General features: G+C 39.7%; 2 protein-coding genes across 6 annotated transcripts in view; one reads left to right on the forward strand and one right to left on the reverse strand.

Annotated features, from left to right (window-relative positions):
• Nucleotides 1-6045, reverse strand: part of sfmbt2 (Scm like with four mbt domains 2) — a 57752-nt gene extending 51707 nt beyond the window's left edge. For 2 of the 5 annotated variants that reach the window (XM_065469503.1, XM_063460397.1), the window contains exon 1: nucleotides 5944-6045. The gene's annotated coding sequence lies outside the window, so the exon portion shown is untranslated. Of the gene's footprint in view, nucleotides 1-1164; nucleotides 1589-5644; nucleotides 5775-5943 lie in introns of those variants that run through there. The other 3 variants (XM_063460398.1, XM_063460399.1, XM_063460396.1) reach the window with 3 other exon arrangements.
• A 6510-nt stretch (nucleotides 6046-12555) lies between these two features.
• On the forward strand, nucleotides 12556-24911 carry tmem110l (transmembrane protein 110, like). Its single transcript, XM_063460302.1, has 8 exons — nucleotides 12556-13022; nucleotides 16609-16657; nucleotides 16860-16955; nucleotides 17043-17164; nucleotides 18154-18266; nucleotides 18961-19044; nucleotides 19143-19274; nucleotides 22720-24911. The coding sequence occupies exons 1-8, from the start codon at nucleotides 12833-12835 to the stop codon at nucleotides 22846-22848; spliced, it is 915 nt and encodes a 304-aa protein (XP_063316372.1). The 5' UTR covers nucleotides 12556-12832; the 3' UTR covers nucleotides 22849-24911.
• The last annotated feature ends 1006 nt before the right edge of the window (nucleotides 24912-25917 follow it).

Here is a 25917-nt window from a genome sequence, read left to right on the forward strand (position 1 = left end):
TTCTCTGTATTTAGCTAATCAGTTCAACTATTTCACCATTTCCACATTGACTGATTAACTGTTTAGGCCAGGGGTGTCAAACATAAGGCCCGGGGACCAGAATCGCCCTGGTGAAGACTCCAAACCGGCCAACTGAATAGTTTTGGAAAATGTGAAGGACAACATAAATTTTTGACTTTTAATTGTATTTTCACAATTTTTACAGCTTTTCCTATAGATAAAAACCTCTGTCATAAAATTCCCAATACAAAGTAATTAATTTATACATTTCTGTAATTTTACACAAATTTTACACTGTAATTTTGCTTCTTACAATTTAAGCACAAAGAGTCATACTGACAGATTTCTTTCATTTACTACAGCGGCCCTTTATCATGTGCAAAAACTGAGACAAACTGCTTAAATTGCACCTTTTATCTTATATTTAGATATCACATTGATTACATGTGTAGTTACATTTCTTTACACATAGACAGAAATGGAAGTTTTAACATAACATAAGGCTGTATATGACCTGCAATGCAAAATGAGTTTGACGTCCCTGGTTTAGGCTATAATTATTACTAAATCATACAAAAATATAGTGAACATTTTCACTGAGTCCTCCCTCAACTCCTTAAATGTCTCATTAGTCCACAACCCTCACAGCAGGTCCCTTCTCTGAGCAGTTCTCCCATGTCTGCAATGATTTTCACAGCATCAAAAACATGCCAAGTTAATTTTCCCATTAATGTGGCTTTAACCAAGGAACCTGCACACATCCGGAGCTGCTGCACAGCTGCTGCCTACTGCGGATCATAACTAAGATAGGTGAACTGCAGAGACTTATTTCCTACAGGAATCAATAAAGGATGTCTTACCCTCTAATACAAAGCGGAGAAAACAAGCAAATCCTCCAACCTAAAAAATACAATTCACTGATGATCACTCCTTGCAGTGCATCATTAAAGCTGTATAAATACACTTAAAAATGCCAGGACAGCACGTAGAAACCATGAGACTTGTGCAGTAAAAGGAATTTTAAGCAATAAAGTAAATCCTAAAGGAATGAAAACCAAAAGTCTATCCAACGCTGGCATTATTCCATGAATAAAACAAAGAAAAACAATCAAAACAATCATCAGTTCATTATATTCACAACAGCAGGCTATGTTTGTCACTTGCCTGGTGGTTGTTCTTGGTCATGCAGTCACATCACCAATGAATCACTCACCGACTTACACCCATTTTCATCAACCTGGCAATTAGAGCTGAGGCATGTTGCTGTCACACAGCGATCCTCAATCAAGAAGAAAACAACTCCAAGCTCATGGGGTTGTTGCTCTCAACTTTGAAAATCAATATCCAAATGAGCAAAAAATACTCAGTGATTAGGTACCCGACCTGATGTGCACCCACATGGGGAAAAAAAGAAGAAATAAAACAAAACTGTGATGCGCATCCAGCAATCCTGTAATGAAAACACACTGAAGTCCTGCTTCCAAAAAAGAGAACAAAAGAAAGAGCCTTAAAATCCACAGGAAAAGAAAACACTTCTCCTCGTCCTCGCACGCCTGTTGGAGCTGCGAGTGTATGTAGAACTGTGAGGCTGCAGCACAAAGACTGTGACAGCCTCAACAACTAACTGCGTGTGTGTGTGTGTGTGTGCCATCCCCCACCACAGAACACACACCCCCTTACGTCCCACAGTGGCTCCGGCGTGCATCCATTGCGTAAACAACACGCTGAGCTAATTTGGCTCACATGATGCTGCTGTTTGCTGCCCTTATCCCCCACTCTCTGCCTAAGTGCACTACAATCTTCAGCACTGATACATCACTGTCGTCAGCAGCCTTCCACAACACTCATTAAACTCATCAGAGTGCTCAAACACTGCTATCAAACAGTAGGAGGAGGATGAGCAGCTCTTGTTTCTTTTCCTTAAAATTCTCTTTAAAAACTTGCAGTTTCACATTCACTCTACATCTGCTTATTTCAACACCTCAGCAAAGCAATTTAGAGCCTGACTGACATCTTTTAACTACTTTTTATGGTTTATTATTTTAAAAACAGAGACAACAATCCACAATTTGCAGCTTTTTTTGATTTTATATCATCGTATATTGGATAGCTCTAAGATTTTTGAACTGATGTGAGTTTGCAATGCATGGCAATTAACTCCCAAAGTCATAACCTCCTGTTTGAACTTTAAACTATCAGATTTTTACCAGTTTTAGTTCTGCCTAATCCAGAATTTCAAACACACTTCTTCGCCTGTTCACCCATTATAAGAAACACATATGTGAAATGGTTTTTTTTCCTCTCCAGCCTTTACTTCCACCGAAAAATGAGAGGAAGTTACAGCCATGAAACGATGAGTCAGTAACACTGGTGTTATTGAACTTGTTCTCAATACTCTCAGCTTCAACTCCATCTAATTTGTTTTAACAGAAATGAAGCACAACAAATCCTACATCCATCTGAGTCACTGTAGCACTAGGTTGCCTCAAACCTTTGAAAAATTGCACCATGTATGCACAGCCCTCAATAGTGCGAGGAACAATGCACCTTTTTGAGCTATTTTGGTGCTACACTGTAGCCCGTTTTCTCTGAACTGAAAGAAAGAGAGTAAGCCCTGTGGTTAAAGTGACTTTGAGCTTTAATTTGAGGGCTTTAACAACCACACGAGATGAAAAGTGCAGCGACTGCAGTCCTATCATTGTCCACCTGCACTTCCCAGCAACTGGAGGCAGAATGTTTTGGTTTTTTTTAAAAAACGCACCAACCATTCCCCACACTAATTAGCTCAATACATGATGAGAACACCCTCGAAACATTTAAGCTGAAGGTTTTATTTCCAGTATGCTGGAAGTAAAAAAAACAAAACAAAAAAAACAAACAGGAAATGTGTCATTGTTCAAATACTTTTGGCTAGCATTGCTCATTTCCCTAGAAGTCACTGCACATATTTATTATACTTGTAAACTCCTTGAATAGTCTCTGGAATAAAAGGTCATATATGCTCATTTTATCAAATTAATGAAGTACCTTGGGGTCTTGAGGAAAGAAAGCTCACATCTATGTGCTTAAAGGTGTTTTACAATGAGTTTTCACAAGACGCGGGCTTTAAAATTAATTTCTCTGTGTGTAAAGTTTGGAAACAGGAGAACTAAACTTCCCCTATCCTCCTACATAAAATTAAATATTGCAATGAACCACTGGAAATCGGCTTAAACAATATTTTCTACACTGACAACTCCATACCAGCGCAAGCTGAGCTTTTCCTTAAATTGATCCCTCACTGGATAAACAAGTTTTCCAAACCCTGAGGGACGGGAAAAAAAATCCACAGCCGTTTGTTCTGACTCAGTGTCAACAGTTCCCCTCAGCGTTCATCCAAAAAATAAGCCAAATTTTTGAAGCAGTTTTTTTTCTGGGAGTTTTGCGTTTGTACTTGATGAAGCCTGCTGACCTGCAGCCTCCTGGAGGAAACAGCCCAGATTGGTCACCAGGGGATTAAACTGGTCTGAGAGTGTTTAATCTCAGACGCAGGACATTTGTGCCCCAATTGTCTCGGATTGAGAAGAGGTTTTTTTTTAAATTGATTAGCCCCTGATGGGGCGCTCGGGCATCCACGTGCTGTCTTCTTGCCTTTCTCTAAACCCATCCATGCCAAAGATTTAATAGGGGATTTAGGAGATTAACTACCACTGCATGGGCTTGGGTTTTATTGCATTACTCCGTATTAGGTTCTCTTCTTTTAGAGCTATCCAAGAGTTGTTTCCTCTTGGCAACAGGATGTCTTCATATAACAATTTGTCCTCTGTTTCTAACTCTTAATTCCTGCTGTTTTTAACATAGATGTGCACACAATGCACCCAGTGTGCTTTATTCCCCAATTAGAAGCGCCTGTGATCACTCACTGAAAACATAAGCATGAAATGACGACGGGCAAACAAGCATCTGCCCCTCAGGACCACAAATAAATAAATAAATAAAAGAGAGAGGAAACAAGGGGTGAAACTCCCACATCCCAGAGCGTTCTTACAACTTCCACAAAACACACTTGCATAACATGGACAGCCTGCAGATCCAAGGCTTTTGGAAAGCAGGAGGAGAAGCTGATATTTGCCTACCTCCTCCCCTTATTCAAATAAGGGGGGAGAGTAAGTGTGATGCCAGCAGAAAGAAAGAAAGAAAGAAGAACAGAAAGGACTGGACTCTTTCTATCTTTGCTTCTCTTATCTGTGCAGAATACGTGATTGCCTCTTCTCCTGAAACACTCACCAGTGGATTAGCATACAATGCCTGATCAAAAAAAACAGTCACATGATAAATGGCTGTTGGATGGCACTTTTAAAATAAATGAATAAATAAAAAGCCAAACCACCAAAAATGATAATCAGCTGGACTCGTATTGGTCTTTCCCATGGAGAAAATGGATCATGTATGTTTAACATTATGACCATCTTCGCATTTTCTCCTTTAAAAGTGCTCATTTTAGGCGTTTTCCCTTTATCCGCACGCCTGCGCTCACGCATTCCCACTCGCAGCGTCGTGGAAAAAAATCTTTGGAGCCACAAGAAGTCTAAAAGCATGATTTATTCATGCCGAACCTCTATCTGGGGCTCCGTTACGCGCATTCTTTATTGTTTCTGCTCATTATGGTGACGAATTTAATCAGGAGGTGGAATCCTCTGGAATATTGCAAAGCCACTAAAAAAAGAAAGAAATTGATTTTTGCGAAGCACCTCGCAAAGAAAAAGAGAAATAATTAAATAAATACGCATGTGGTTTTACCCAATTATCTGCTTAATCACTCAGGAAAAAAAAGAAATCCCCGCAGAGAAAACAACACAGCGAAAGAAATTTTTCTTGCCCGACTGTGCCAACATCAACATATTAATCTAAGATTGCAGGGGGGAAAGGCGGGATCAAAATCACCCTGTTGGTTTTATAAGGAAAAACTGTATTAATCTGACACACGGCGATCTAGAAGCATCGAATGAGCCACAGCATTTTTGATAAAAGTGAAAGAGGAAACGTTAAGTGCACATAAGGAAGATGAGGCTGTGAGGGGTGTAGCCGACCAGCAGGCTGGCTGGCACTCCGGTCATGTACTTTGCACACTCAAAACTGCAGCGGAAAAAAACTCCCACGGAGTTGCCAAATGCACACTTTGAATTTAATTGATTAAACCTCGTCCATGTCCACCAAAAGAAACCGAACCGGACGCTTTATCTGCCGTCGTTTTATTTTTTCCTCGTTCAAAGATTTTAAGGCGCAGTTTTCCCCCTACGATCACCATAACCCGCCATGTTGAAAGTGGTTTGACATTTTGGCAGTGTCCGGTATTTTCCGAAGGCTTTTACGCATCTAAAGGTGACGGGAAAAAAATCCCACATGACTCATCTATATGAGAATGACGGCAATAAGTCATTTCTGGCGTTAATCTTTAAAATCAACTTCGTGCTCACGCCAAACAAAATTGCGTCGCGGCCATATAAAACACAGCATTAAAGAAACACATCAAATAACACACGAGCCGCCACTCACTCCTATTTTCCCCACGAATTGTTATAAATTGTGTTGTTTTCAAAGCAGTAAATGGCAGAACACATGCTAACAGGCAAAAAAAAAATAACAAGGCAATAAACGATATTACCGAGAGTGCCACGAGACAACGTCCTCTCCGCCGGTGAAAGCTGTTAATTACAGCGCGTGCGAGACACTTTGAGCAACTTGGGCTCGTGAACGAAAGCTCGCGACTATATTATCTCGTTTCTACAGAAACCGTCTCTGGAGCACTTCGCTGTTTCAAAGCGGAGGAGGAGGAAAAAAATAACTCTGCCTGTGTTTATTTCGCCGATACAACCCCCCTCCCTCCCAAAAAAAAAAAGAAAAAAAAGAAAACCCATAAAACCTCCCCCTGCTCAGGACCGCCAGAGCCGTCACCTGTCTTACCTGTCCAAGTTTTTTTTGTTGCCTCTCCTTCTCGTGACCCCCTCTGCCTTTTCTCTCTCTCTCTCTCTCTCTCTCTCTCTCTCGCTCTCTCTCGTTCCCGTGAGCTACGCAAGCGACGTCTTTCAGTTGCTGCTGCCCCCCTCCTGTTCCAATATGGCATCCCCCATCTGCGCATGTCCAAAAAACATCTACAAATACTTTCAAGCCAACTCTTTCGTTGACCTTTCAGCACAGTAGCAAAAACATATTTCTACAGGCTTTTGTAAATATGGAGCCGAGGTTAAGTGAGACACCCACAGACCCCAAAACTGAAAGCTGTATTCTACTCAGCCGAGCAGATACAATGAAGACAATATCTAATGCCTAATTTATACCCCTTTTTCTGGTGTATAAAATAAAATGAAACTATTTTTTTGTGTGTAAAAACAGCCATTTCACCCACCCCCAGGACCCATTTTTCTTTAACTGTATAGTTACAGTTTTATTATTAACAGGAAGATAAACTATGACCCCGTATAATCACACGTAAACTACAATAAACGTGATGATCCTTTTAAGGAAGTATATGTAAGAATAGTTAACTGTAACAGCAGCAGCAGCAGAGCATGTCTCATCATAAGCAGCTGCATATGTGCGTGAAAAAAGAGTGAAAAGTCAATAATTTATGGCTTCTTGGCACCATTTAGTCGTTGTTAGCTACTTTTCTCAGTTCAGACTTTCTTCTTCTTCTTTGTTTTGGGGATGTTTAAGCACCACCCTTCCCTCCCCAAACAAGTTCTTGAGAAATAACCTTGAGATTTTATATATATATATATATATATATATATATATATATATATATATATATATATATATATATATATATATATATATATAATCCAGGGCTAAATCTTATCAAAGTCAACACTATCCTCTAGCGGTAGGAGTGTATCGCATCAGTTAACGAGGCGAGGCGGTCATGTGTAGAGCTCAAAGGTTGGCATGTATTTTCAGAAAGATCTAGAAAGAGTCAGATATTAACAAACTGTGATGGTAAGTTAATCCCAGTGGAAGGCAGCGCATAGTGAAAGTTTTATGGGGTGGAAATAAACTGAACTTTCAGCCTGGCTTTTTGCCCGGAAAGTGAGACCTACGCAGCTCTATACCGCCCCATATGACGTCTTTTTTCGTCTTCTTTTCTGTTTTTTTTTAGGTGGGCAATTTTTAACAGAAGTTTCAGTGAAATTAAAGCAGGTTCCTCTTTGAACCTGAAACTTCACTCCTGACCTTGTGCCCGAGTTCTGACTCTTTGATGATGGTTTGTTGGCCTTCAGTGTTTCAAACACATCTCAAACATGTCCTTCATTAATGATCTCAAGTCACCTTGTCACAAGGTAGAAGATGCAATCGGTTTTTGACAAAGTCACTTGTATGTCTTTTATTTATTGGAGTAAAACGTCTCACAAACATTAAAATGTCTTTTCCAAGAGGAGATCTTTTCAAGAGGGCAGCAGAAATTGCCACAAATATAACAAAGCAGTTCTATAAAGATATTTTACATGTGGCCAAAGAAACTTGATTGATTGTAACAGGACACAGAGTGGGAACAATAATGCATGCTATACTGGTCATTTCTTTAATTTTCTATGTAACCCTTTCTCTCGCACATCCTGTCCACTACAGCCTATTTACCAGTATAAGCAAAGATATTACGCATAAAAAACACAGAAACGTAAGCAATCACTTTTTTACTCAGATGGCAGCTATAACGAGCTTCCGTTATGTTTAGAAAATTGCTTTTAAATTGAATAAAGTCCATTTTTACTTTGATATGATCGATGCCAAATCTTTACCTGCATATTGCGTGTGTGTGTGTGTGTGTGTGTGTGTGTGTTTAAGCTATCGCTCAGCTTTAGTAACGCGCAGTGCCTCACCAAACCAAACTCTTTGCTCAACATTTATTGTCTCTCGTTGAACTGATCATACTCATAAAAAGAAAATGCAATAAAGTTTTTCCATGAGCAAATATAAATAGGTAATGTATTCATTCTTAGAATGAATAAATAAAAGCTGTAAGGCACGGTGACATGTTTGCCTTGATTTGGCCTGACTAAACATGGAAACTATTTGAAGGATGAAAGAATCTAACATTTCTCAACGGAGACTAACAGAGTTAATAAAAACACCGAGACTGTTGACAAAGTATAGCTATCTTAAAATGGGAAGTGCATGACTTCTGGAAAAGTTCATGTGATGCATATGTGAGTAACCTAAAACTCTGTTGTGCAATCATGTCTGCAAAAATTCATCCGTGTGTTGCAAGTATAACCAGTGTTTACACAGTTGTGTAGATGTCGTTTGATATGCACAAGAGAAACCAAAACCTTCTGTGTGCTCCCGGAAAAGCTGGAAATATGTAACACGACAGTTAAAACCTGTTAATCAGGGTATTTCTGATCAAACCGATATGGGGCAAGGAATGGAAAGTTTGAAAAATATGCGCAGTTTCACACATTTATATTTAGGAATCAAATATTGTTTCATTCAGCAATGATCGTCGAAACGTGGAGTTGCCTCATTTTAAGGAGAAATCCGTAAAACCCGACTGCAACCTCCAGGAAAACCAGATGAATGTCTCACTGTACAAGCGAAAACGCGCTCGCTACGTAGATTGCGTTAATTAAGGGTTTTATTTTGAAATGTGTAATGGGAAGTTCGGTTGTTGTGTTTACGGTAGATCTGCCTCATGGAAGCACAAAGGAGTCCTGTAAAAGACAGGAGAAGAGGCGCTCGTGCTGGTGGGATGCCACTCGTGGAACAGATGGTTGAAGCGTGCGCCGTGCGCCATTAATCTGCCAGAGAAGAAGCTTTTCCAAGCGCGCGGGAGAAAGGATTATGGCTCCATTTACACGTACACACAAACATACACACACACGGATGGCACGTGCTACTGCTGCATCACGTACACGCGGTTTTTCTGCTCGCCGCAGGGGCGTTTCCAGGACTTTTTAAAACGGTGTGGCACAGGTGGGACCGGGAACAAGGCGCACAGGAAACCAGAGTGTTTATCATAAATCTAAACACACTCGGCCTCGTGTGTTTTTCTGCATGCTGTCACCGATTTATTAGATGTAAAGAAGTGCTGCACACACATTTAAACATAGATTACTTGGTGCTGGATAACTGTTGTGTAAAGTGGGAAATATATTTAAAAAGCAACATTTATTCAAGTAAACCTTCTAATCCTACTAAATTATCCTAACAGCACACATGTTTTATAATTAAATTATATTTAAAACATGTAAAGAAAAAACTTCCACACTCATTATGATGTAATATTTGAGTTCTAGTTAGTTCTGTGGAGTGCGGTACTTGAGTTTAGGTCTTGTGTCTCAGTCCTGGTTGTCTTATTGTTCTACTGTTTGGAATTAAAGTCTGTGAGTCCACTCAGAGTTTCCCTCTGTCATGATAGTTCTGGTTTCACTGTTTCAGCTATTATTTATTTTCTGCTTTGCTTTGCTGATCACATGTCTCTGGTGTTTTGTGTTTAACTTGATCTTCTCCTGTCTGTCATTATTATCTACAGCTGGGTCTTTTTTTATCCTTCTGTGCCCAATTCCTTGATTACCCTCGTGTGTATAAAAGTCCAGTCTTCATCGTAGTTGTTGTTTGATTGCCTTTCTTTCCTGATGCTGTGCCCATGTGTTATCTGCCTGCTTATAAACATCCATCCATTCATCCATCAACCCTCTTCTGCTTATCCTTATCAGGGTCATGGATTCAGTTTGCTTCTATTTTTCATGGTCTAAATAAAGGTTTTCCTTACATCTCCCTGTCTGTAAGTCTGCATTCGATTCCCTTTACCTGCAACTTATGACACACACATTGCTGGGCCGCTTGATTTAGGGGGGTGGGTCAGGAAAGGCATTTGGGGTAAAAATCTGTCAAAGCAAATATATGGAGCTACACACTGTGAGCCCTTCGGGAGCAGTGAAAGTAGCCTATCAGCAAAATCATAAGAAACTCATATTTTAAAATTAATAGTATGGAGTACAAAGTACAATGTTTGCATCCAAAATAGATAAAAAGCAGAAAGTAGCATACTGCAAAAAAAAAAAGAAGAAGAAGAAGAAAAAGTAAATTACCATAGTAACTGTAGTAAGTTACTTTCCATCCGTTCCTATCTGTGCTCTCATCTATCATTGCCACAATAGCAGTGCTCTATTGTAGGGGGGGGGGGGGGGGGGGGAGCTAAGTTGTAGTTGCTTCCAATTAGCTACAACCTGATGGATAGAATAAAAAGTCTGTTATTGAAAGAAAATCAGAAGGAAGTTATTGTATTACTCTGCTAAAGGCTAAGGTCACTTTTACTCTTCTCTGTTTTTTATGTGTCTTTTCATCCCTGTGGAAACATTACAGTTTATATGGAACTCATGGGTTGAAATGTGACTGCATTTATCCACTCTGTCCTGTTTGTACAATAATCTATGTGTCTTCTAATACAACCAAATACAAGTAGGGGAACCCACAGGACCCACACCCTCTGCTCAAGTAAAACGTGCAGTTCTGAACTTATGTTACTGTACAGACTGTGCTTGTCATGAAAATATACTTAATGTAAATAACAGTAATGTTATGCAGAATGGCTCTTGTCGGAATTATATAGATGACTTTATCTGTATTTTTACTGGATTGTTTTCTGTATTTGAAAGTCTGCAAAATCATACAATATTGACAATATTTTTTGTATCAGTGGAGTAAAAGCAATAAAGCATAGAAAGTCTATCTATCTATCTATCTATCTATCTATCTATCTATCTATCTATCTATCTATCTATCTATATGTGTGTGTGTGTGTGTGTGTGTGTGTGATGTAATAAAATTATATTATATAACATATAATATACTTAAGTTTTTTGTTTTATTGGAAGCCAGCTGGCAAACCTAAAGATTTCCTTTGTTACATCACGTGAGCCAGCAATTTGCCTCGTGGGGCCCGTGCGCATCACCGAGTACCGTTCTGACACACGCACACACACATATAGGATCACATTAACTAATTTCTGCTGTGAGAAAGCTTCGTCGATTCCACCCAAGAATAACAGGAAGTTAAACGAATTTCACTTCAAAATAAAAGGCCAGGAAGCGTCTCGAGAAATAAACATGCTGAAAAAAAAAACAGACGGAACAAAAGCCAGTTGCAAATCAAAAAAAAAAAAATCCTATTCGCATTAATAAGATAAAAAACACTATTACTTCTAAATAGCTTTCCATATAGGATCATTAAAAGGGTACAGTTGATAGTGGTTTCAGAAAAGCTATATTATTTCGTATATTATACATACATATATATATATACATAAAAAAAAACCACCCATCTCGCCCCCTTGCGGGCGGTTTATCCTTCAAGCTCGGGTCCTCTACCAGAGGCCTGGGAGCTTGAGGGTCCTGCGCAGTATCTTAGCTGTTCCCAGGACTGCACTCTTATGGACAGAGATCTCCGATGTTGTTCCCGGGATCTGCTGGAGCCACTCGCTTAGCTTGGGAGTCACCGCACCTAGTGCTCCGATTACCACGGGGACCACTGTTACCTTCACCCTCCACATCCTCTCGAGCTCTTCTCTGAGCCCTTGGTATATATATATATATATATATATATATATATATATATATATATATATATATATATATATATATATATATATATATACACCTCTCTCTCTCTGTCTCTCTGTCTCTCTCTCTGTCTCTCTCTCTCTCTCTCTCTCACACACACACACACACACACACACACACACACACACACACACACACACACACACACACACACACACACACACACACACACCATATATATAGTTTTAAAACACAAAAAGGTGGATATTATTATTATTTATATTTTGTGCTCTGCCACTGTGGCTGTACAGACTGAATTCCATGGATTCAAGATGAGGTCAGGCACGAGGTTCCATGGATAATGTATGGTGATGAAACTGTGGTCTGTAGTGAGAGATAGGAGCATGTGGAGGAGAGATAGAGTGGAGGCAGATGATCCACTGTGGTGAGCCCTAAAGGGAGCAGCCAGAAGAAGAGAAGCAAATGTTATGCTGATGCCTGTTTATGTAACTGGGTAACATATTTTAATGCAAAACAAGTGGGATATTAAATAGGACAGTGAACTCTTACAACTATAATGTTCAGTGTAATTTCAAAACATATGAAGTGAATTATATTTTAGTCCTTGATAACTTTCATGAACTTCTAATCGCCTATTTCACTAATACTTCTTATTATTTTACACAATCTACACTCTGTGCAGACTAAGTAATTTGATTGCACTTCCTACTACAATATTTTTAAATATACATTTATTAAACCATTTTAGTCTACCTTTATTTGATTTAAGGAATTTATTGAATTAGTTTAATTTTTAGAGCTAATTTTTTGTATTTTTTTTTTTTACTCATTGAGTTCTTTTTTCTGTTTAAATGATTTTTGAGTAATTATCACAGAGGCAGCAGAGCTCATTCTCTCTCAGATTTATTCAGCCCCTCCATGTTCTAAAGTTGTTCTGAAGAACAGCGGAAGGCTATTATTTTGTAACGGAACTACCGGAAGCGGGGCTCCCTGCGTTGGTCCGCTTCACGGTGCGTGTTTTCGCTGTCAAAACATGGACGCGACTCAGATAATCGATTTCCATATGTTTGCGTTAGCATCATGACAGGCAGCATCAGCCGCTGGAGACGGTGAAGGGAAACTTCACCGAGAGTCGTTCGCCGGAAGTTAAAAATCCGGTCGTTTGTTCTTACCGAGTAAGAGAAAAAAGGGTTAAAGACTTCTTTTTCCCACCGAGGAAGCGCTCCTTTTGTCTCCTACGACTGTGCCGTTTAGTTTTTTTTTCGGTGTCACCATGGACATGTACGGGTATAGCGGGGTCATGCTAGTGAAAAGATTCTTGGATAATGCCCCGTTTGAAGTGACAAACATGTCCGACATTAGTAAGGCGAATCCCCACGGCTGCGACAACGGAGCTCTGACGGACAGGTTCGGCGTCCTGATCCAGGGACTGCTGGCTATCGTGGCTTTCAGCACTCTAATGTGTGAGTATCGATTCCTTTACCATCGGGAGACACATCCCTGATAACTTGTTTTCTTTTTGTGCTAATTCAGTTGGAGAATTGAGGAAAAGCAAAATGCACGAAGTGTTTTTTAGAAAGCTGCACCAGTCCACGTGGCGTTTTGTTTGTTGACGTTTGTTTTCCAGCCTCAGTAGCTCCGCACCAAACTGTATTGATAAATATGCTAATTTGTTTTTCCCACGGGTTTCGGCAAGAATCTAAAGCAGCCAGCAAGCTTCTGAAAACAGTACCTGACTAATAGCGCTTTGCTTTTCCTTTCGGCGTATATCAGATGTTGTAAACATAGCAGGTTTGAACGGAATTTTAGCTCTTTAACCGAGGGAGAGTTGGGCGAACCCTTATTTTCAGAATGTAATTAATCAAATGAGTTGTTCACGGTATATGCGCTTAATTAAATATTTAGGGCTTGTTATACCGCACTTATATATGTGCCCTTTGCCAAAGCAGCATAACTGAGGTGCTCTTAAGCAGAGCCAGTGTCACATAATAGCAGATTTTAGATCCAGGACCTCATTTTGTTTCTGTTAGAAAGTAAAATTGACTTCCATCAGAATAGTTATTTAAAATCTTTGTGCATCCAGTGTAATTTAAGACGTATGCAGGATTTCCGCGTATTCTGCAGTATTTTTTATTATTTTTAACTTTAATTTAAAAAAAAAAAAGTTGGTGGTGCACTGGCTGGCACGTTGGCCTCACAGCAAGGATGTCCCAGCTGGCTGGAGTTTAAATGTTCTTCACATGCCTTCCACGTACTGTAGTTTCCTCCCCCTGTCCAAAGACGACTGGTAACAAGAATAAGTTCGGATTAGGTTAAATGGTGATTCTAAATTGTCTGTCTCTCTGTGTTAGCCCTGCAGCATATCTGTGACCTCTCCATCTGTGGCCTCTTGTCCTGTGACAGCTGGGATAGAGTACGAAATGACAAAACCTACATGTTGCATCCATAAAATCAATAAAAGTGAATAAAACCATAATTTAAACCAAAACTAGAGCAGCAAAAATGGAAAAAATTGTAAATAAAACCAATTAACTGAAATTAACTTACATAAAATGAAGTAATAGTCAAATCAGTAAAACAATGAAATGATAATTAAGAGTAGGCATTGGACTATTTAAAGCAGGGATGTCAAACTCATAAAGCCCACTTTGATCTTAAGTGGGCCGGGCCAGTGAAGCTCTCTTTTCTGTCACTGTAAAGACGTTTAACTACACATCTAATCCCTCTATTTCCTTAATATAAGAAAAAGAAGTGCAGTTTCAACCATGTGTCTCCTTGTTTTTCTACATAATTAAGGAATGTTGCCGCATTAAATTAAAGAAGTTGTCTGCACGACTCTTTGAGCTTATGAGCAAGGTTTTCAGACCGTGCCAAAATTTTTAAATCACCTCTAAAATGAACAAAGCAAATGTTTGACCTCAGTATAGTATGCTCAGTGTGCTATCTGAAGTTAATTAAGCTGTTTTGTTTTGTTCCCTTCAGTTTTCTTGTGTGTTCAGTTGTCCCGCACTTGTCCAGTTGTAAGCACAGTCGAGTCTTTCAGCTTCCTCTGGGGATAAAAAGTGCCCAACTTCCACCGAAAGTCTTACATGATTAAAAACAATGCCGTTTTAACAGCTCAACAAGATGCTCCTTGTAAACTGGAGTGTTTACTTGCTCAACCCTAACAATGGCTGTTGACTTACTAAGAAACTTGTGATTCTGGGGCAGCTGACTTGGGGAATGCCAAGCATCTAACCACTTTTGGCACCCTTGGCTCTGTTTTTTTTTTAAATTATTATTTTTTTGGCAGCTGAAAGGTGTGACTGTTACAAGTAGCTGTAATAAAAGCTAAACTCGATGCCTCTCAGAAACCGTATATAGTTTGTGTTAATGCTTGATTACCTGTATGACTTTCTGGATCATATTTCATTTTCGGTTTTAATTCGTTCTCAGCCGTTTCCCTGGATTATAGTGACTTCAGTCAGCTGCCAGGGATATTGTTACACAACTGTCTGCACATATGTGTTCAGGGAAAACATTAGGACAGTTTCCTTTTTTTTTTCTTTGTTTTTTGTAAGTATTCCTAAATGCCACACAAAAAACAGAGTACAAATGGATGCTGATCCAGCGCAATATGAACTTATTTCTCTAGAGTGCTGGCATATAATCTAATAATCAGTACTTTAAAAGGTCAGTGCAGTCATGGTGATTTCATCAGCTAATTAGCATGCTGAAACCTGAGCAGTAAAGTTCAGCAGAATCAGGCCAGGCCTTACGGGGGAGCGATCAATGAGCTCTAACCTCCACTTAGTTACTTATTAGCAAAAGAATCAATATCCCTCCTCTCGCTCTTATTCTCCCCCCTATGGTTCTCCGAGTGTCATTCTTGGTCATTCAGGCCACATGTATGTGTTAATATTTACAAATTATTTGTGTGCAGTGAAGCATTATTAGATCTTGAGCTATGGCCAGAGTTGCAGGCGGGCCTGCACCGTACATCCCTCCGCTCATCTGTCTTCCTCAAAGCTATTTTTGGGAGTTTCCTTCCACTGACTCACTGTTCTGCCTGCACTCATGGAACTCAGATAAAGACTGGACATTTAGTACGTCAGTCTGCCCCGCCTTGTTTTTCCGTTGCTGTCATGAAAGTAAATCGACACCCTACTTTCATGCTTATTACTATTTATTTTGTGCCCAGGATCCTTTAAGTTTTGAACCGAGTTAACAAATATAGATTAGTGACAAAGCTGGGGTCATTCCATCTCAAATCAAACTTTCACAACATCACTATTATAAACATTATTATATTTTTCCATAAATTCCATGTCATTTGGCATTCCTATAGCATGTGTGTAAATATGCCTGTACTCTTGTCACATCGCCAGCACATAGCCATAACCATCGGATTACTCTGTAACACTTCCTGTATTGCTGAGATATTGATGGGCCTTTTCCAAAGGTTTCTTTTAGGGAGTTCGTACTTGGACGTCATTCGTTCGAAAGACATAAAAACATCATCCTTGAAAACGTCTTCAGTAAAGATAATGCTACTGGCTTTTAGCTTTATTAGTTTTTGTGGTCTGTTCATGTTATTGTGACTTCTGTCAGTTTCTTCTTGTCAGAAACTGAGATGTTCAGTTTCGACTTAAGCTGCTGATTGAGGAATCTAAACAATATTAATCATTGTGCCTTATGTACCAATATTTTTTTCTCAATGTGATGGACCTTTGAGAAAGTCCCAGTTGGTCTGCATACAGTTTATTTATAATACTTCACAATACTTCACACATTACCCTGTGTGAAGTATGCGATTTCCATTTGAAGGAGACCTTAATTCTGTTTCCACATGCTCTCTCCCTTTTTCGACCCTGGTGGATTTATAGGAACAGTCGGTGCCTGTTTACTGAGCCCACTGGGCTGTGTGAGATTAAGATGATTCATCTGTATTTTATCTTCAACCTTTCTCCCCTCTGCCTGCTCACAGATTGGTGAAAACAGTGGTAAGAAACTGTGCTTTATGTTGTTGTTTTGCAGGACAATCAATCAATTGATTTTCTTTGTTTGCAGTGAAGAGGTTCCGGGAGCCTGTAGGGATCAGACGACCGTGGCGGATCTGGTCAGCCATTTTTCATTTTCTCTTTAGACGTATCTACCCTGCCCTGTTCTATATCCTAACGTTTTCTATTCCAGCTACAAAATAATTCCTCTCGAATTATTCAAAAGAACACAAAAAATTATAACATTTAAAAAAAAAAATCTCACTTTTCAAGTCAGTCAGAACCAGAAAATAAAAACTGAGTCCATCGTGCCTTTTCCAGGTTTTTTGATACGTCCAAACAAGCCATAGGTGCTCTCTTCATCCACTTTGCTAATGTCTTCCTGTCCACTCTCACCAAAGAGGACCCCTGCTCTCTGTGAGTTCTTTAGAAGCACATCAGTCATTCTAGGATGTGCCCTACAGGGATGTCGCTTCAATAATGTAATTTAATTTTTCACCAAAGTTATCTGATGAACTTCCTGCTGGATGCCACTCTGGGAATGTTGGTCATCTGGCTGGCTGTCAAGTTGGTGTCCAAGTTGGTGGAGTACAAGCAGTGGACTCTGCTCATATTTGGAGAATATGGTGAGTGAAACCAAATAATTTGCTTCTCTTTATGGTTTTTCATTTTCTTCTCATCTATTTACACTCAAAATGAACACTGAGGCGTATTAATGAAGAAGGTGCAGTGCTAATGTCTGCCAGCAGAGGGCGCTGTAGACCCACCAGAGCTACACCAGGAGCATAGCCAGCATCTCCAGCTGCAGCTGAAAACATTCCTATTGGCTTAATACAGTTACTGCACCCCCTCACTCTACCTCCTGTTGTTTTTTTTCCTTTACGTCCGTCCTTGTGTGATGGAAAATTTAGCTTAAACATGCCCGAATAAATCCATCTTACTTCTGGGCTACAGTTGTGCTTTGGTCAGGGGCACAATTGTAGTTAATTCCCTGTTTTGTTTGACATGAGCGCTGACATTTCCAGATCAGTGTGTCTGTTTGCCCCCCCCGCCCCCCCCGTGTCTGGCTTGGAGTCTTCCTTCCTCCTTCCTGCCTTAATGACAGACCTGTCCTCGTTTGTGTTTGCTGTGGTGAGGCACCTGTGTAACAGAGATTTTTTTTGAAAGGTTGGGACCAGGGGAAGAAATTCATCACCTTCAATATTGTAATCAAATCCATAATTCTGTATAGTAACTGGTTCAAAGCAATGGTAGTAAAATGAAGAATTCTGTCACATATGTGCTGTTACAGTGGTGGATGCTCGTATGGAACATAGCCAGATTTTAGCAGTGAAGTAATCAGTGGTGAGCAAAGAGCTTAGGTTTCAGACTTTTCTAAACACCCTGTTTCTAACAGTTTTTTTTTCTCCCACTTTTGGCTCTGGATGATGTCATAAAGTGGTCATCTCAGGCACACATGCTGCCTTCCAGATACCACGAAAGTCAGATGTCGGAACTCAGGATGGACATTTATTAGGGTTCAGGAATAAAAACGTGGAACTTTAAGCCTGTGACATTAACAGATGAAGTGCAAATGAAGTCTCATTCATTTTTTTTCCCCTCCTTGTTCCTCCAGGTGACCCTCCCCAGGCAGCAGCATGGCTGGGCCAGTGTGGCGTCTACATGCTCATTATGGTGCTAGAGAAAGGTGTCATCAGCCTGGTGCTGCTTGTCCCCGGATGGTCCAAAGTAAGAAGATTTTACAGCTCATTGTGCGCTAATCCTTTGACATTACAATACATTTAGGCAGAGGAAACGATTTCCACTTTTTACATCATTGCACAGCCAAGACTTCAGCGAGGTTTAGCCAGTCTTATACTGTACTTAATCCAATACAACTGACCAAGCTGTGATCTCATCCTAGAAGAATCACAATTTAGTTTGGATCTGAATACCTTTTCGATCTTGTCAGGTTAACCAGACTAGTCATGTTCATATCCATCTGGCATTGTTTGGTTTGTCTTTGAGGCAAATATGGGAGAGAATATAAAAGCTTGTATTTATTTGCCAAAAGAAGTTTTTGAAATTTATGAAATCCTTGTGATTTTTTCCTTCACTGTTTCCTAGAAATATGCAATAAATAAATAAGTAAATAAATAAAAAATCAGAAATGTAAAGTTCATGAGAAACAAACTTTGCCACTTAAGAACTTTTGACCAAGAAACATAAACACGGAAGATGATGAAAAATGACTTCTCCTGATCCCAGTGTAAACATGGAGTTTGTTTCAAAGAGAGTTTGTTTTTGTAACATTGAGAATATTTGTGTTGTAAAATTAGCCTTCGTCATAGCAACAATTGTCGTTATTTGACGGTCTCAATTTATTTAAAACTCCTTCAATCATCCATTGTTATTATTAATCAGTTTTCATCTTCTGTTCCAGTTACAGGAGGTGTTGCTGAGCTACATAGCTAACCCTCAGCTGGAGCTGGCTCTTGTCATGCTTATTGTGCCCTTCATAGTCAACGTAAGTTCTGTTTTCATGATGAGAAAGTAAAACTAATCAGGACAGTTTTTGATTGCTTTGTACGTACCACCTTGTGGTGTCTCTGTCTCCCCCTGTAGTCTATCATGTTCTGGGTGGTGGACAGCTTGATGATGAGGAAGTATAAGACAATGAAGAGCCTGGACGACTTGTCTGACAGCTCGGTGAAGAAGCCCGAATCTCTGCCGTGGGTGGACAGTGAGGAGTCAAGGGTGAGAGTAACTGATGCTGTGTAAAAACATCACATTACAATCAAACTGGATTTGTGCCCATTTAATTCAAGCTTGGGCTAAACAACATCAAAACCCGACTGTAAGAATTTAAAGGCTAATGCTGCTGAAGCAGATAGACAGTTCATATATGTGTCTGCTGAAATAAGAATGCAGCATTTGCCTGTTGTCACTCGTAAACATTGTTTTATAGTTACACATGAGAACAGCAGTGGGCCTAGTATGGAACCCTGGGGCTCCCCTTTTCTTACAGACAGGTAGGAGGAGGAAGACCCAGCAGAGTGGACTTATTTGACAAGGAAGTCAGTCTGCCAAGCTGACACACTAGTGCTTTAATAATATCACTTACCAGTTTAATAGCAGCTGTTATTATTGTGATACTGTGATAAAATATCACTTCTGTAGGAAAAACAATTCATAGTATTTCAAATGAACTGTAATTAGCAGAAGCACTTTTTTTTTGTATTTTCTCCACTAGAGCCTTTGCCTTTTTGCCTTTTGTGAGTTGAGTCAATATTTGACGTACCGGTGCTATATTACCCACACAGTTATATTTGTGGGTTTATAGTTTGTAGCAGTGACAGTAAATTATCAGCGTTTTAGCTCCAACTGATGAACGCCATCAAGATTTAAAAGGGGAAAAATACCAGAGTATCATTTGGTTACCATATGTCCATTTGGAGACTCCAAATGGACATATGGTAGGATCTTTTCATTAAAATAGTCCCATACTGTTCTTTATCTTTGTACAGATAAAACCACAGCCAGTCACAGATTTTTATTAAAAAAAACAAAACAACCCACCCTCCAAAACCCCCTCATTTTCTATCCTTTTACTCCAAGGGCCCACTGCTTTGTTTCTTTACTATTTCCGGTAATTTGTTTTTGGTGTTTTTGTGGGGGTTTTTTGTGGTAAGACCTTATTGCAAATGTGTTTTAGAGTCTGCAGGCATTTCAGTTGCTGTATGTAATTGTAATTTTTAATATGAAGCCATTAGTTTTCTTTAGTGTTCATATAGAAGCCAAACAGTTATTTAAAAGTTTAAAAGAATACACAGATAATATGATATTGTTCAATATTACATTTTTTTTTTCAAATTTTAGGGTTTGAATTTTGAATTTTCAGTCCATGCAGGGTTAAAATGTCAGTATTTTTATTCAGCCATCAGTTAAATTAAATCCCTGGAGGAATCTGACAGACTCGTGTGAGTTCTGGAAGTGACTCATTGATGTTGTTTTTTTTTTTTATTGTTATTATTATAAATGTTTTGTTCCAAAAAGGAAATAACCCTGAAAAAAGTTTGTTCCCACCAAACACCCTCTGGGACTATTAACCAAGACAGATCCAACCATGCCATGTGAAAGCTGAATGCCTTTCCTTTTTGAAGAAAAATCTTTTATCGTGTGTAGAAATGAGCGTTAATGTACCAACACTGTCTCACTGGGTGTGAACTGCACCTGTTGTTTTTCTCTTTACACTTGATCTAATGAGGATCCAAACCCATAAATTTAGCCAAGAAACACTGAGTCAGACTTTTCTCTCGAGCTTTCATCAGTGCTGTTGAATTAGGCGGTTTTAGCTTGATTATAGTTGGTTGTCGAAGTTTCAGACTCCCGTAATGAAAATGTTTGCGTGTGGTTTTGCATACAGAATTAAAACCTCAGCAGACATTTAAAAGGAGATATAGGATTATTGATATTTAAATGGGTTTCTCACCCTTTGTCTGTATTACACAGAAAAAATAAAGGGAAAGGGATAAAGGGTAATAACACAAAAAAGCCTCTTATTGGATGCCACTTGATCAAGAAGAAGCCCACACAAGCAGGCTTTTCGTGTGTGCGTGGTTGGATGCTGGTTTGTCTAGTCTGACAAAGTTGGAAGAGGTTTCTTGTAGTAATTCATACCAGGCATAGAAGCTTCTGATATTCTTCTTTTCCTCTAAGGAAAGGCTGAACTCACAGACTTGAGGGCGAATGACTGCTGGGGTGCGTGACCCTTGTGTGCAATGTGATGAGAGTGTTTATCCCTCCCTCTTCTTTTCTTTTCCCTGGTCGTCTGCCAAGGAGACATAAATCAAGCCTTCATACCAAGAATAAAAGTGACATTTATAATTTGTTTCCTCATGCTGATGTTATGGAAAGCTGAGTGGAGGAGGACAGCAGAAAGACGGGCATTGATTTGAATGAGCTCCTAGTGGAGTTAGAGCCACAATGCTGTTGTTGTGGTTAGTTAGACTGACTGTTATAGAAGAAGATTAACAAGAGTTTAACATGAGTTTAACGAGAGTATAGCTGCAGCGCTACAAATACAGAAGTCAGCATGGATGCTCAGTTTTAGTACTGTTACACAGCAAGAAGGTCCTGGGTTCAAATCCAGAGACACAAATCCTGTGTCTCTGTGCCTTTCTCCTGAGCGCGGTGCAGATGAGGTGCGCTTGATTGATTACCACGTGTTGGAAATCTGTCTTTAAGCCTCTTTTTCTCCTCGTCTTTCCTCATGTTGTGCATTTTCTATGGTTTCAGTTCGGGTCGCTGCTCGTGTGGTCGACCGGCCAGTGCTACCTAGCCTGACCTGTCTCCTCAATGTGATGTTTGTGTATTGTATGTATGGTCGGCAAGGTATCATCTATCTTAATTGCCCCTTGGGGATAAATAAAGTCTTTTTGACTTTGACTTAAATAAGATGTTTGTTAACCTTTGACAATATATCTGACAGTGGTTGCAGTCTATACAAGTTTGGAGACGGGCTGACAGGTCAAAGGCAACCTGTACAATCGCCTGTGTTCAAACGTGGTTGCACAGAGATAATGTGTGCAACAAACTCAATCTCTGTATGATCAGTACGTGGAATCGGCCATAAAAAGTAAAAAAATATTCACTTCAAATTTCGCCTAGTCACAAGATAGATATTTCCCTCTTTTCCAGAAGTCCTTTACACTTAATGTTTTCTTTCACGCTTAATGTTCATTTTCTTATGCTGTTTGGATAGATTTAGGCACTGAAACTACCTGGTTAGGGTTGGAAAGGATCAAACATGCACGCTCCTACTCTTTTATTCCGATATTACTCTTTACTAATCTCTAAGCTCACCCTTTTAACAGATTTTCCACATGTCAAACCCTATTTTAAAGAAACATATGGAACCTTTTTAGTACTTTAAATGTCTAATAGTTGTGGAATTCTGCTCCTTAGAGAGTTGAATTCCTCCTGCTTCTGGAGAGTGTCTTCAAAGCTGCAAATAAACAGGGGTATTTTTCCACTGTGGACTGGGAATCCAGAGCTGAGAGATTTCCCAGCTTTTTGCCTAGGACGCAAAGTCTAAACACACACTACAGCTGAAAATGAGTCATCTGTTCTTTGTCTTTAGCTTATAGTTAGCGCTGCTCTACTTTAAGCTCTGGTCGCTAACAAAATCCCCCTCTCTCAGGTCCTGCTATCGGCTGAGACAGACACAGAGGAGGCTTCAGAGGGGGAGGAGGAGCCGGCTGAGGTTGAACCGGTCCCCTATGTGCAGTACTCAGGTGGACCACTGAGACCAAGCTGGGTGGCAGTGTAAACCCAGGTGACGTGTCCTCGATTATCGACTGTCCCCACACACAACACATAAGAGCATAAATAAGAAAAACAAACTTCCATCCACGTCTTCTCAGACTGTCGTCAGCCTTAATATCAGCTTCTTTGCAAGCAAAGGCACAATTTAAGGTCGTATAACCTGTGAATGTGAATACCTTTAGCTGCCTTCTTCTGCATCGAAGGTTAGAACACTTAGAACTGGAGGTCGACTCAGTATATGCATGCACTGTGCATCACGTAGCGTTTTGGGAATTAGAAAGTCTTTATCCTCTCACCTTGCTGCCTCCGTTTACTGCAAGAGAACATCAGAGAAACCACAGCTGAACACGCCACGTGTGTGGGGAGAGATCATTAAGGAGCGCGGTGCCCACAGGGCAAAATCTACGGGTGGTAATGACAAAGACTAAAATTAATCTGTCTTCTCTCAACTCCAGGGACTTTTGGAAATGTTGTTTCTCTAAAGAGAGTCATTTATCGAGTGTCATATTCCAAAGAGGAGAAAGAAAGTATACACTATATATATAAAAGTGCTCTCTAAGGTTATACTCAAATATAATCACTTTGAATCCACCTTTTTATTTAAGGTGTAATTATAGTCATTCCTGCACGTTCTCCCTCCGGCTGTTTACTTTAAGGTAAAAGGGCGATCAGTGGGATTTTTTTGTTTTGTTTTGTTTTTCTGTTGAACCGCACACGTCAGTACTTTGGCTGCTGCACTTTCAACATGTGGATAATGTGGCTGATGAAATACACCACCAACACCTCTTAAGCTTGATTTATACTCCTGCGTTTAATCTATGGACAACCTTGCTCTGACATTGCACCACCGAAACAGCAGCCGTCATTGTGTTGCTTTCCTTCCATAGACTGTATATAAAAGATGTTGTCTGTTTTACTCTAAATGAGGCCATCGTTTAAAAAAATGAACATGATGTATATTCAATAAAAGTATACCACTGCAAACTAGCGATTTAACATCAGAGCTAGCTGTTGCATCCTAATCCTAAACTACATAAAAGACAGATGTAGCCACTGTTTTAAAGCCTCATGTTTGGCCATTTTGAAACTGGTTTTGACCTTATTTGGATGAATACTCTTCAGATTATCTTTTACTACATTAAAGGCTACACAAGTGATTTAGTAAAAGTATACATACACTTACACTTCCCCCTCTTTGTCTTTATATATAAAGAGAATGAATACCATGCTGTAGTGAAGCATGCTTTAAACTAGGACTTGAGACCCATTAGAAATATCTTTACAGAGTTCACAGGTCAAGTAAGACCTAAGTCACACAGGCTGGTGAATGCGCACTCCCTGACACTTTGGTGAGTGGTTACCGGAAGTTGCGGAAGTTTGATAAGAGATTGCTGCAGTCGCCTTTAGTTTGCATGGAAGACACTGTTTTGTCTACAAACACTTGCTAAGCACAGCCTTTTACAGTAAAGAAAATGTACCTTAAGACTGAATCCAACATGTTTGAAAAGGATTAACTTTTAATTTGAAGGTAAATGTTCTGTGTTTCTGGTTTACTTTCACAACTCTTTACAGACGAGTTGACATCTTACACACAAACTTTAGGCAACCACAGCAATCTGCTAGTAATCGAAGCCATGACAAGGAGCTTTTCAGTGACGGCAAGCAGCTGCTCGTCAACCGATCGAGGAATCGTACTTCCGTAGCCAGCAGCCTTCCAGCAACTATTAGTACCTGATCTAGGAGTACTTATTTTTCCCTGGCAACCGGTGACTGCGAGCCAGGCTCCAGGTACTAGGCCAGTGTCCCTCAGGCTGAAGAAGTCGGGTCATTTTTCCTCATAGACTTCTATACAACATGGCTCCTTTTGACTACTTTAACAGTTGCCTCCTGCTGGCCATTAGAAAGAATGCAGGCTCAAAGTGCTTCTGCATTGGCTACACTTTTCACACCTGAAGGCTACACCCATATTTATAAATTTTGATTTTCTTCAAACATTTGCAAAGAAGACAGACGGTACTAATTTGGCCAAATGCAGCAATTATTAAAGCTATGGAAATAAGAAAACCACATGTGGTGCATTGGTGGTGGTTTAGCATTGTGAGCAAGCCAGATAAAATAACAACTTATATTTCATATTTCACACGAGCATTATGCTTGCTCCAATAGGTCATATTACTAACAAGCAGCTCAATTGAGTAGTTGCACTTCCGGAGAATTACATGGAATAGGATAAATGTCTATGTCGTAGATTTAATGCGGAAGCATCAGTCAAGCTTAAAATTGAATTATCAGTAGTTTTTAGGCACTTTTTAATAATAACTATAGAACATCTTGTAACACTTCAGACTTTTTTTTGTCTCCTATAGGAGGCCTTTATGTTACACTACAGTGTGATGATGCAGCAGCTGTGTGTGAAACTTTTGCAAAATGTGGCACAATTTTATTTATTCAGTTATCAAAACTGTAAATCTATATAGTGGTCCAATCTGTGGTAAATGCATTGAATAGGAAGGTTAGTGAAAAGGTGTGAGAGTTTTGAGTCTTCGCCAGATAAAGGTGGTAAACGGGTCAAGTGGTGGATGTGTGTTACTTTATCCTGAAAGTATTCCTGCCTACATGGTTTACATCTATAATTTCAAAGGTCTACAGTTTGAAATGTACTGTCTATAATATTGTATTTTGTATTTCTTTCTCTTTTTTTTTTCTTAATAAACAAAGTTGTAATCCTGTGGATGGCATGGTACAGCATGATCTGAGTTGTCATGCACAGGCCGTGAGCTGCCTCAGCGCTTCTTACGAATGTGTTTACTCTGTGTTATGAATAAAGATGATTGACACATGAACTCGTGTTCGGTGTTGAATTCCTGTGGCAGCCCGGGCGCTGCAGCACGATGACAGACAACCTGAATGAGACCTGGCCAGAGCACACCTGTGTGGGTGTGGCCTGCAGCCCTGTGACCTCCACCTGATGACAAGGTGCTGTATGTAAGGGTGTGTTAGGTTTACATGTATTCATCAGCAGTAGGACAAAGGGTTAGTTGGTGGGGTTGTTCTCAGTGGTAAACAGGTGTGA

This window comes from Pelmatolapia mariae, linkage group LG17 (genome assembly GCF_036321145.2).
Source record: "Pelmatolapia mariae isolate MD_Pm_ZW linkage group LG17, Pm_UMD_F_2, whole genome shotgun sequence".
In the NCBI taxonomy this organism is placed as follows: domain Eukaryota; kingdom Metazoa; phylum Chordata; class Actinopteri; order Cichliformes; family Cichlidae; genus Pelmatolapia; species Pelmatolapia mariae.

What these genes read in the sequence shown, in the direction of transcription:
- tmem110l (XM_063460302.1), top strand. Translation starts at nt 12,833, where the DNA reads ATGGACATGTACGGGTATAGCGGGGTCATGCTAGTGAAAAGATTCTTG. An exon ending in GGCTTTCAGCACTCTAATGT is followed by an intron (nt 13,023 to 16,608) that starts GTGAGTATCGAT and finishes CTTTGTTTGCAG; the next exon opens with TGAAGAGGTTCCGGGAGCCT. An exon ending in AAAGAGGACCCCTGCTCTCT is followed by an intron (nt 16,956 to 17,042) that starts GTGAGTTCTTTA and finishes TTTTCACCAAAG; the next exon opens with TTATCTGATGAACTTCCTGC.